The sequence below is a fragment of the Paramormyrops kingsleyae genome, chromosome 16, assembly GCF_048594095.1.
Source record: "Paramormyrops kingsleyae isolate MSU_618 chromosome 16, PKINGS_0.4, whole genome shotgun sequence".
Taxonomy (NCBI): Eukaryota; Metazoa; Chordata; class Actinopteri; order Osteoglossiformes; family Mormyridae; genus Paramormyrops; species Paramormyrops kingsleyae.
The window spans coordinates 4,227,625-4,240,088 of NC_132812.1; the positions used below are offsets into that span (position 1 = coordinate 4,227,625).

At 48.8% G+C, this 12,464-nt stretch overlaps 2 protein-coding genes across 2 annotated transcripts in view; one reads left to right on the forward strand and one right to left on the reverse strand.

Annotated features, from left to right (window-relative positions):
* Positions 1-12,464, reverse strand: part of LOC111854135 (TBC1 domain family member 8) — a 29,498-nt gene that overhangs the window by 10,426 nt on the left and 6,608 nt on the right. The window contains exons 4-13 of the mRNA XM_023831779.2: positions 12,164-12,392; positions 11,142-11,382; positions 8,684-8,891; positions 7,821-7,991; positions 7,343-7,471; positions 6,579-6,729; positions 5,670-5,884; positions 3,967-4,084; positions 3,492-3,777; positions 2,586-2,700 (exon numbers count right to left, since the gene is read on the reverse strand). Coding sequence (XP_023687547.2) covers positions 2,586-2,700; positions 3,492-3,777; positions 3,967-4,084; positions 5,670-5,884; positions 6,579-6,729; positions 7,343-7,471; positions 7,821-7,991; positions 8,684-8,891; positions 11,142-11,382; positions 12,164-12,392 — 1,863 coding nt within the window. The remainder of the gene's footprint in view (positions 1-2,585; positions 2,701-3,491; positions 3,778-3,966; positions 4,085-5,669; positions 5,885-6,578; positions 6,730-7,342; positions 7,472-7,820; positions 7,992-8,683; positions 8,892-11,141; positions 11,383-12,163; positions 12,393-12,464) is intronic.
* LOC140578592 (E3 SUMO-protein ligase ZBED1-like) lies at positions 31-2,314 on the forward strand. Its single transcript, XM_072700180.1, has 2 exons — positions 31-1,130; positions 1,405-2,314. The coding sequence occupies exons 1-2, from the start codon at positions 31-33 to the stop codon at positions 2,048-2,050; spliced, it is 1,746 nt and encodes a 581-aa protein (XP_072556281.1). The 3' UTR covers positions 2,051-2,314.

Sequence of the window (12,464 nt, forward strand, 5' to 3'; positions counted from 1 at the left end):
CTGCAGCAAGCTAGTAACAAAACTAACAGGATGCAAAACGAAAAAGACGAAGAACTGCATGGCTGGCTAAAGGGCCATTTTAAGTACAAAAGAGATGCTAGTGGAGCCATTGATAAAACCAAAGTCATTTTCGTTGATAGGCAAATTCCTTGCAACAAACATCGAAGCAGTTCTAGTTTGAAATACCACCTGAACTCAAAGCATGTTTTAGCGAGCTCAGTAGTCACCTCACCTCCGGCTGCGACAGTCAGCAAGCTCCGCCAAACCACGCTGACTGAGACGAGTCACCGCAAATTAAGTAAGTCTACATCGCAATCATTAACAAATGCGATATCTAAATGGATTGCAATGGACTGTAGGCCAGTTAATGTTGTGGAAGACAAGGGGCTTATGGATGCATTTCGAATCGCTTCCTCCGACACAACCTACACACTACCGTCAAGAGGTACAGTACTTTCGAGAATAAATCAGCTGTATGACACAGAAAAAATATCAAAACGGGACAACTTAGCTCATGCTAACCATGTGGCCCTAACCGGAGATCACTGGACGTCGATCAGTAATCACAACTATCTAGGTGTTACTGCGCACATCATCGATTGTGATTGGAAACTTACGTCCTTCGCGTTAACTGTGCTGAAGTCAGTCACACGGCACTATTCTGATGCATGTGCCGAACAGTTTCTAACAGTGGCTGACGACTGGGGAATCCAGGAAAAGGTGACCACAGTCAGAACTGACAGCGCACGCAACATGGTCGCAGTGGCAAGAAAGCTTCCCTTTCATCACATGCCGTGCGCTGCCCATATATTACAGCGGACCATTACGGTTTGCCTCTCTGATAGTGGATTCGCGGATACAATGACAAAGTGTCGCAAAATTGTTGCACATTTTAAGCACAGCCCTGCTAATACAGAAGAACTTCATCAACAACAAATTTCACTAGGACAACAGAAAGAGCAACTGATACAAGACGTGTCAACGAGGTGGAACTCGTCACTCGATATGATCACCCGTCTCTTACGGAATGAAGAGGCTGTTAAGACTACTCTGGCCCAACAGAAACACAAGCTAGTCATGCTCACTGCATCTGAGTGGGACAAACTGCAGAACCTTCTTGAACCATGCAAGTAAGTTACATTACATTAGTACCATGTTATATTATTGTTGTTTTATGCATGTTGTCATAGACTGTGAAATGGAATATCATGCCTAAATGCTCTTACTGAGAATTACAACCCTAAAAATATTTTTTAAGATTAAGATGTCATAAAATGAACAAATAAAAAAAAAAGTATTTTCCAGTAAATCACCCATTGTAATTGATGCTAAATAAATTAACTTCTTTTGCCTAAACTAAATGCACTGAACCTTATTTATGGTTTGCATTATCTTCTACTTCAGGTATGTCACTGAACTCCTTGGGGGTGAGGCTTATGTCTCCTGCTCTGTAGTGCTTCCTGCATTCTGCCACCTTCACCATGTAATGAGAGTCTCTGATGAGGATCCAGCCTATGTGGCTAGGTTCAAGACTGCCTTCAGCAAGGATCTTGCCGAACACCAAGCTGACATGAATGGAGAATGGCTAAAACTAGCTTCAGGACTTGATCCACGTTTTAAGGACTTGAAGTGCCTATCAAGAGGAGAGAGAGAACAGGTGTGGTCTAGCCTTGAGAAAATACTGGAGGAAGGAGGACTCAGCGCAAATACTCCACAGCCTTGTGAGAAACATGAGCCAGCTAAGAAGAAGAGAATCCTCCTGCTGGGTTCAGACTCTGATTCAGAGGAAGAAAATCACCATAGCAATGCTTTACATCATTACAGAGCTGAGCCCAGTATTGCAATGGATCAGTGTCCTCTAGAGTGGTGGTCAGCTCATGCCACACTGTCTTCCTTTGCTCGCAAATATTTGGCCACCCCTGCAACCACAGTACCATGCGAAAGACTTTTCTCACTGGCTGGCACTGCTGTGCAGAATAAAAGGGCATCTTTAAACTCAGAAAATGTGAACAAGTTAGTCTGTCTTAGCAACTGGTTAAAAGAGAAATAAGAATTTAGACTAGTGTAGCATAAGTGACAATAACAACAATGTCCATTGCAATTTAGTTGATAGGCTTGTGTTCAGTAATAAACAAAATTGTCATGGTCGTTGTTACCTTAGACATTTGTAACCAACCATTTGTTTGTGTTCAATAAGTTACAACTGTCATATACTGTAACCTAATTCATAGGGTTGTGTTCAGTCAGTGATAAAAATGTCATGACCATTGTAGCCTAAGTTATAGGCTTGTATTCAATAATAAATGGTAAAAAACTGCTTCTTGTAATGCGTGTATGTATGTGCGATTAAACGCGATTAATTAGATTAATTAATCGCCACACCATGTAATTAATTAGATCAAAAATTTTAATCGCTTGACAGCACTAGTTACATCTCTAGGTGTGTGGAGTTTAAGTCAAGGCAGGTGAGGTCAAGGTACTGCTAGGTATTACATTAGGTACTGTTTCCTGTGGTAGAAAAATGTACTATAGGTCTAAAATGTACTGGTCCCTGCGAGTCTCGCCTGGTCATGAGGCGAGCTCACCTCGTAGGACTGCCGGATCAGCTCTGATATCTGCATGGTCCCGCCCTGCTGGCCATCTGCAGTCTCACATGGGCCCTTTATAGGGGGCTCACTGTCTCTCACCCCATCCAGGAAGCTGTTGGGAGGAGCAGAGCAGATGGGGTCGGGGCCCTTGAGAGACTTTTCACACAAACAGCAGAATCCCCACATAAGTCGCTCATCCTGCTTTCAAACACTAAGACAAGAGAAGTAATTCTTAGTCTTAGTCTTAGTGTACCAGGGTGCCCAACTATTTCCCCCCCGGGGGCCAAATTCCATCAGTAATTGAAAGCCAAGGTCCACTGTGGAGATGGGGGTGCAGGGGGGTCGGAATCAGTTGAATCTAGAATCAGTTGAATTTCGGTCCAGATGAGGAGATGCCAGTTAGTGACCACTGTTACAGCTGGCACTGGAATGTCCTAACTGCCAAACTCTAAATTGCACTAAATTCCTGCTGGGTGATAAGCCAACATGTGAACCACAAAATATGGATTTTAAGGAAAACTGAAAACATTGTAGCATGTAATTTATTACATCTATTTACAAAAGTGGCAACTGAGATGTACAGATCACTACTTTAAAGATATTCAATTATGACATTTTAGAAGCTGTAGAAGTTCATGTAAATTGTTAGACATTTTCAAAGGGTTCACAAACTGAATAATAAAAAAAAAAAAACGTTTTATGGCAGTTTAACCCACTGTAATTGTCATTGAACTTTTGAAACTGGTAAGTTATGGTTCCACTGCACTGTGTTCCCTTGCTAAATTACGATGGCAAGTGAAGCAAGACCTTCCTGTCCTGGGTAGCATCAGTGAGGGCTTCACTCGTAGGCATGCAGTTCCTCTGCAGAGAGGTTGTGGTGAGATTCTCCGCACTCCTGCCTACCTGGTGAGCACCATGAGGACCTGCCCATCGTCAGCAGTGGCGGCGAGCGCATCCGCATTGGCGTCTAGTACCGCCAGGCCCAGACGCAGCATGGCCGTCACGCCGTGCAGGAAGAAACAGTCGACGACTCGCACAGCGCAGGCGAAGGGCAGCGCGCTGACAAAGAGTGTCAGGAACCAGGAGAGCGACGCAGAGGACAGCACCGCCAGGTCACCCACGCGCTCCGCCAGCTCAGGAAGCCGCTCCCGGATCAGCTCCTCGAACACGGACTGGTCCACCTGTGCACCTGGGGGAGGGGCGGCGGGGGAAATCACCCGGGTAAGCAACGTGCGGACAGACATGAGACCAGAGGATCCAGGGTGAGACCCCTAACCATTTAACCAGGTTAAGACAGACTAGTATAAGGGAAACATGTGAGACACACAGGTGGCATGCAGGCAGACACAGACATCCAGAGCAAAATGGGACCACGTACCGATGACCCGGCGGTTGAAATAGTCGGGCAGCATCCTCTCACAGATGGCCACAAGCAGCCAGAAGGCCTCCTCCTCTTTGGTATAGAGTAGCATCACTGAGGCCAGAATATTCATGGACTGCATTCATGGAAGCATAGAAACACCAGAGATGCAGTGTATCAAAGGAATGGTCTGCTGGCATGTGGCCGTGCAGAGGTGCCCCAGATCGGTACTGCTACTGTACCTTTAAGTTAGGACTGCACGATATACAGTTTCAGCATCGTCATGGCAATGTGCGCATGCGCAATAACCACATCGCAGTGCGTGCAAAGTCAAGAAAGACATTAAATCAAACATGTCAAGCTTTTTTGCTGCTTGATACAAAAGGAAAACTTGCATGGTTTGACTTTTCCATGCCTGACCTGCAAGAGAAGTCTGTCTGATATATGGGCGATGTGTGAAATTAATATCGATACAGCATGTTATGTGCATGCAATTCTCATATTGCAAGGACTGAGATATCCGAGTTGAAATCTGGCTTTTTTATACCTTCCTACGTCCAGATACTGTACCGCAGTACGCAGTATTTTCAAAACAATGTTATTTTGCAGTACAGTTCTGGTATTTTGAAATCTTGGTGATAAGATTCGCAGAGTGCTGGAGGGTTTAAAAGTTTTGCTGAAGCATTTTTGCTTTGTCACAGGAAACAAAACTTAGCAACCACTGCAATTTTGTTTTTCCTGTTGAAGAATCTCTCTCTCTGCATGCGCTTTCTCAGCCAATCATAATGACTTTCTTCCTTGCTGTTAAAATCACTCAGATGGATTTGTGGGAAATTTATTTTGAACTCCATTTTTGCTTTATAAAATATTTATCACAAAAAATATCACATCACAATACATGAAATTGAGTTCTTTAGTGAAATTATGAAGTACCAGCTGAAAAACTAAACACATTTGCACACAGCCTACAGGAATGAGTGTTTTTTTTTCGAACAGGAACAAAGAATCCCAGCACATTTTTATCACCTGAGCCTCCCATTACCACCACTGCCTCTCTCTCTTTGTAACATAACATGCTGAGTACATCAGGCCTGCAGACCGCGAGCTGAAACCGCCAGACAGACGGGTGGATCAGGCCGGAATCAATCGGGATCCCGAAGACAGAGCCCATTAATCCCCGCAGCAGCGATCAGCCTGACACGCTTATGCAGCCCCACCACAGAGAAACCTCAGCTGGGCGGCAACAGAACTCCTCCAGACCGCCGGAGAGATGATACGCAGCAGTGTGGGGGTGGGGGCCTTGTTCACTCCCCACCCTATGAAAGTGATGTCATATTACATGCCTAACCAATTCCAATCGCTTTTCCTCTTCAGGTACATGGAGGCAGTGGCTAAGGGGCCAGACCGCAGGCGGGGTAAGGCACAGAGCGGGGTACACCCCAGAGAGAATGCCAGTGCGGATCACATTACATCATGTTATTTACTGATATAGTGCCGCCCTGTTCATACTCCACACCCAGACTAAAGTCAGATTCCATGCTGACACCAAGACAGCAGTTTTAGTGGGTTCAGCGATGCGGATGGGCCCACTCTGGCCTGCCTCTGACCCCGAGGAGGACTGTGTGTGTGGGGGGGGGGGGGTGCCATTATGACACAGGTGGTGAAGGTAGTAGGTGACGATATGAAGCGCAGCAGTGCAGGGAGTGGGTCGGCCGGCTGACCTGGCAGTATCCGATCTTAGGGTTGCGGTGGGCATAGGCGGTGAGCACACGGCGCAGCGCGGCGATGCCCGTGTCGTTCTGGAAGGCCGGGTGGTCGGGCAGCGATCGATGCAGGTCACGCTCGATCTCCTCTGTGGCCAAGCTGCTCACGCCCATGGAGGCCTTCAGCAGGCCTGCATACTGGTCCCTGTGGGCCGCCAGTTCCGACGAAGCACCTGCCCGCGTGGGGTGGAGAACAGGCACATCAGCAGGAGCCAAAGGGTCCTCGAGGATGGTCTCTCTGAGGAAACCGCTATCAGAGTGATGTGAATAGTGACCAATCATGGCAGCAGCACCCAATTAATGAGCCACTATCTGAATGGGAAGCACATTAGCTGTCGTTAGCATGTATACAATTTACAGACTGAGCCACATTCAGCTCAGTTCAATGAAGTCAAGGCACAGATATTTTATATGTAAATGATTACTTTACAGTATATTCAGGAGAACTGAATGCTCTATATAATACCCTGCAGATTCTGCAGCCTTCTTAGCACAAGGGCTTATATCACTGTTTAGATGTAGATTCTCACAAAGAGCCTATTATGGAGCAACTATTTGATCATCAAATTTTGGAACATTTCTGATATTTGTCTAGTCCCTACTCAGACAAGAGCTGCCCAGGGAGGTGGTTTGCACAGACGGGAGGGGGCATAAAGTCATTTTTATTGTGGAAAAAGCAGTGAAAAATACAGCCCACTTCTGCTTGACTCAATACGAGAACCCCAAAAAGAAGAAGTGAAAATGCCCAGGAGGGGAGCGTGATGAGAGTGCCCTTCTTCAGTTCTAATTTTACCATGACTTTTTTCAGCCCCCCCCCCCACCTCTTGCCTAGCACCTACACCTTCCTCCATGCCACCCCTAACCAACCTGAGAAGGTCAGCCAGAGCTCTCCCCGCAAGGATTCCGGGATCCCCATGGCAACCAGCTTCCAGGCATTCTCAGTGCGGAACATATGGATGCCGCGGCCGTAGTCGGAGAAATGCTCCTCCCACAAGCGCACCAGCCTCTCCTCTGTAGTCTGCACCATGCACAGACACAAGCTCATTAAAATCTTGCTGAGTGGAACACACAGATATTGCACACTAATGACTACCCAGCAAAAGTTATCATAGATAGTAACTTCTGACAAATCAACAGGCTTCAGTGCTCACAGGATCGACCAATGGAAAAAGACTATAATCACAAGAAATCATTAACAGGCTTCAGGTCTGGCTCTGGCTTTTGTTACAAAGCAGACATTGGGAGTCTGGTACTGCAAAAACTAAATTAAAAGCCTTTCGATACTCAATCTACATTCAAACACAAGAAAACTGAACAGGAATTAGGTCAGTGAATGGTACAACAGTGCAGGCTTATGCATCATGGTCCTCCTGTCTTGTAAACGTATACTTTATTTCTGTAATATTTTTGTATTGAGAAATAATTTGTATTTTTAGCAAAATGGAGCCCCAGAATTTCAGATGTCACCAAAAACTAGAGAAAAATACAAGCAAAGCACAGCCCTCCAGCACTATAATGAGTCAATCAAACTTGACCAATCATTAGCAAGCCTGACAGTCAGAGTAATCAATGCCTCCCAAACGTCAGTCAGTCAGTAACAGCTTGTGACGCTCAGTCACGCCGGTACTCACAGACGTGGCACTTTGGGCGGCCGGCTGCGAGCTGTGATAGGTGTCCATCAGGGCCTGATTGTTCACAAAGTCTTCAGGAGGCTCCGGCCTTTTAGCCTCAGACTCCAGGGTGTCACATTGGAAGCTGACCTGTTTCAAATGAAACAGAGACTCAGAAAGGATTTCATTATGTTAAACCCTAAATGTTGCCATTAAATGCAAACCTATGATTATTTTAAGTGAATTTTCGACATTAATTGTCATTACAAATATTAATGGGTTGACTTTATACATGTTCTATGAACTAGGACTCTGGGTATTCAGTGCACCAGGATCAACCTGTGTTTGACGGCCCTGGTTGTACCCATGTTCTCCAAGCCAGGTTCTATGAATTTCCCATTAACCAGATTCTAGAAGAGAGATGGACAGTCGAGGTTTTGCTGCTGCTGGAGCTCCATGTTCTATGTGGTGGTGAGCATGGCGTGATGGGGTGCAGTACCGTGGTTCTCTTGTGCTGGCCCCTCAGGCCGCGTACCCTCTCCTCCAGGCTGGCCACCAGCGTGTCCCGCTCTGGCAGCTCGATCAGCTGGAAGGCCCGCTGGCCGCGCACGCTCACAATGACGGGTGCAGGCAGCGCGCTGCTGGTCTCCGGCTTCTCCACGGACAGCACCTGGCATCATGGGGATGACAGGCTCACATAAACGATCTGCGCGTGTGAGAATGTCAGTCAGAAGAGCACGCCCTGACACTCCTCCCCTTTCGGAGCCACGCCCATCCCTCCCCTTTCGGAGCCACGCCCATCCCTCCCCTTTCGGAGCCACGCCCATCCCTCCCCTTTCGGAGCCACGCCCATCCCTCCCCTTTCGGAGCCACGCCCATCCCTCCCCTTTCGGAGCCACGCCCATCCCTCCCCTTTCGGAGCCACGCCCATCCCTCCCCTTTCGGAGCCACGCCCATCCCTCCCCTTTCGGAGCCACGCCCATCCCTCCCCTTTCGGAGCCACGCCCATCCCTCCCCTTTGACCCATGCCCATCCCTCCCCTTTCGGAGCCACGCCCATCCCTCCCCTTTGAGCCACGCCCATCCCTCCCCTTTCAGCCACGCCCATCCCTCCCCTTTCGGAGCCACGCCCATCCCTCCCCTTTCGGAGCCACGCCTATCCCTCCCCTTTCGGAGCCACGCCCATCCCTCCCCTTTCGGAGCCACGCCCATCCCTCCCCTTTCGGAGCCACGCCTATCCCTCCCCTTTCGGAGCCACGCCTATCCCTCCCCTTTCGGAGCCACGCCTATCCCTCCCCTTTCACCATATGCTCATCCTGACCCACAAAGAGCGTGACCTGCAGTTGACACCAAGCCCACGTGCCTCTGCCAGGGGGATGAGCAGGCTGCAGAGACCCTCCTCCCGGCTGACGAATCCCAGGTAGCGGTCAGTGGCGTAGAGCGTGCCGGCGGTGTGGCACCGGGCATGAGGAGTCCACAGGGAGCAGGTGGCCACGTCCCTCAAGGCCTCGCTGTAGGGGAGCCTGAACTGAGCCAGAACGTACTCCTTCAGGGCCTGCTGCTCCAGAACCCTAGAGACCCAGGAATCAAGGAGAACCAAGGCTTGAGCTTTTACATTTATATTTCTCACACTCTTTCATAACCAAATAGGGGGCTGTGTGCTGCTCAGGAGTTTGGGACCGTTTGCCTGTGATCGGAAGGTCACCAGTTCACATCCCTTGGTTGACAGAGTGATGTCAATGAATGTTTTTTAAAAAAATTGTAAATAGGATTAAGCAGTACTGGTTTAATTACATTTAATTACATTTGGTTCTTCATTCTCTAAACATGAAACAGTTTCTTGTTTGAATAAAATGAAGTGATCAAGATGGATGGCATATACAAGTATATCAACAGATGTGCAACCAGGATCCTCTAAGTTTAGAACGATGTAAACAGAAGTCTAGCTTAACACAGGAAATGACAGCTAATGCTCAGTCTCACAAGTGAGGCCATTTAGACGGTTATTTCCACCTGATGGACCACAGTGCAATTTCTCACAGCGACCTTGAGCAGTGCCCTGCAGCGCAGTGTTAATCTGTCACCCAGAGCAAACACGCCATGCTAAATCCTGCCCCTTAATCTCCACCGCTGGCAGTCGCTGACGTGATGGAGCGTTTGAAAGTCACTTGACGATAAGCTCGCTAGGACAGCCCGCAAAAGGACTCCTGGGCACATTGTGAGTAAGTGCAGGTGCACTGTGCAGCTCAGTAGCTTGGAGATTTGCAGCTGTGTTGTGGGTTTGAATCTCGTGGCCAGCAGAGTAACCATGTTGTTATCTGTGTAACACAACCTTTAAGCAAGACCCTCCCCCCGAATGCCGCCGGATGCTCCCTGACCCCAGCCTCTCCTCACTTTCCCGCCACTTTGGACAAAATGAATGGCTGGGTATCTGCACCGATTTCCTTAATCAATTCCGATTCACAAGGTCCCGAATCAATACGATTTTCCATTTGATTCAATTCAATATCGATTGGATTTCAGTTAAAATACCAATTCTGCTACAATAGGAAAGCAATTCTCAAAAAACTAATGCTGTAAATTGTACAAGGAACCCTCTAACTTGGTGCATTACTAAAAATATTAATATGTGCAGTTGATGAGCTTTGTTTCTTTCAGACTGCGCATCTGGATGATGTCTCGTTAAAAAGTTCCGGAGATTTATGGTGTTTCCACAATACCCTTCCATTTTGCACATCTTACATATGATTTGCTTTTGTCCAGCTCTTCACAGCTCCAGCATGCGTTTGTTTTATCTGTTTTTGTTGTAAGATCTCAGTCTTGCATGACCAGCCTCACAAAACAACATGGTTAAAGCGTCACACATCCACGAGAAAAGGCCATGGACTGTAAAAGGCATATATTAAAAAACAGAGCTCAGGATTTTATGAATCAATATCGAATTACGCATATGAAGGAAGTCGATTTTTTAAACCCAGTCCTATAAATAGCTGGATCAAATGTAAGCAGCTAAGTTCGTTTTTCTGGTTACAATTAAAACATGATAAGAGTCACGTAAGCAATATCCATGCGGAGGAAACAGCCAGCGGGGGTCCGCCGGTCTCTGCCCAGCCGGCCGCCGGATCAGGCCGCTCCCTAGTTGTGCAGTTGATGGCTGTTTGCCATCCTCAGGTTTAGCATCAACAACTCCCTCCTGTTTTATATTTATTACTCAAAGGCTACTTAAAGATAAAAATTCCCCCCTCTATTCCAAATTCCAGTTGTTTTGGGGCTTCAGGACACACCGAACCCTCCTGCTGTAGCCTGAGGCACACGGCAGCTTCACCCATTCAACTCCAGCCCAGACAGCTCATGTTCTGTGTGGACTTTCACACACTGACCACACAGACTCCTCACATTCCACCATATTAGAAGGGCATTCTTGCCACATTCAAGCAACACCCACTATCCCTGCAGAGATCCATCCATGTCAAGCTGGTCTGACTGCTTAAGGCCCCCCTTCTGAGGCTGACGTCTTGGTACTATGCCCCGGCTGCTTACGGCCACACCCCCCCAAACTGACCTCTTGGTACTATGCCCCAGCTGCTTAAGGCCACACCCCCCCCCCCCAGACTGACCTCTTGGTACTATGCCGCCGGCACCTTACGGCCCCACCCCCCCCCCGACTGACCTCTTGTTACTATGCCCTGGCTGCTTAAGGCCACACCCCCCCAAACTGACCTCCTGGTACTATGCCCTGGCTGCTTAAGGCCACACCCCCCCAAACTGACCTCCTGGTACTATGCACTGGCTGCTTAAGGCCACACCCCCCCCAAACTGACCTCTTGGTAATGTGCCCCGGTTGCTGCAGGCCCTGGTCCAGCTCAAAGGCCTCATTGTCCAGCAGCCTGCGCAGTGTGATGTTGGCCAGCTGTACCATGGTGCCAAATGCTTCCTCCACGCTGAGGAACATAGAGAAGTCCCGCTGCCGCCGATGGGTCGTCACACGGATGGTGTCCCTCAGGAGGCTGGTGGAGACCCGCTCCAGCCTGGTCACTTCCACCCAGGGAATCACCATTTTAACTGGGGGGCAGGAAAGGCACTGATTAGAACTAACTTATACTCTCAGAAGCACACACAGAAACACGGCTCAAGCTGCATGGGCACACACAGACCGCACACAGAGCATACACAGCACACAGACCGCACACAGAGCATACACAGCACACAGACCGCACACAGGGCATACACAGCACACAGACCGCACACAGGGCATACACAGCACACAGACCGCACACAGAGCATACACAGCACACAGACCGCACACAGAGCATACACAGCACACAGACCGCACACAGAGCATACACAGCACACAGACCGCACACAGAGGATACACAGCACACAGACCGCACACAGAGGATACACAGCACACAGACCGCACACAGAGCATACACAGCACACAGACCGCACACAGAGCATACACAGCACACAGACCGCACACAGAGGATACACAGCACACAGACCGCACACAGAGCATACACAGCACACAGACCGCACACAGAGCATACACAGCACACAGACCGCACACAGACCGCACACAGAGCATACACAGCACACAGACCGCACACAGAGCATACACAGCACACAGACCGCACACAGAGCATACACAGCACACAGACCGCACACAGAGCATACACAGCACACACCACACATAGGCTGCACACAGACCACAGACAGACCACAGACAGACCGCACACAGCACATACACAGCATACTACACTGTGCAGCCTGTGCGGTGTAACGGCACAGAAACAAATGCAGTGAACAAATGAATGTGAGCACATGCGGCTAGGTGACAGCAGACCTTCCTTTCCCAGAAGGAATGAGTAGAAGGCCATGTGGTTGGCGCTGAGGTACAGCCAGCCCTGCCGCGGCACGTGGCCCTTCCAGCAGCAGCAGGAGTAGAATGTCACCAGCTTCTCTGCAGTGGGCAGGGCGAAGCGCAGCTCGAACTTCAGCAGCGTCTCACGGAACTTCTCCGGGTCATCCTCCTGGGCGGCCTGGCTGCTCCGCGCCTCCTCTGCAATGAGCCCCTGAGACGGGAGGGAGGACAGACAAGGAGGAACGGAGGAGAAAAAGGAAATGGAAGAAGACAAAAATGGAAG

Excerpts from the sequence above, each read along its gene's own strand:
- LOC140578592 (XM_072700180.1), top strand. The coding sequence starts at position 31 with ATGCAAAACGAAAAAGACGAAGAACTGCATGGCTGGCTAAAGGGCCAT. Across the intron at positions 1,131-1,404 it reads AACCTTCTTGAACCATGCAA|GTATGTCACTGAACTCCTTG; the intron begins GTAAGTTACATT and ends CTTCTACTTCAG.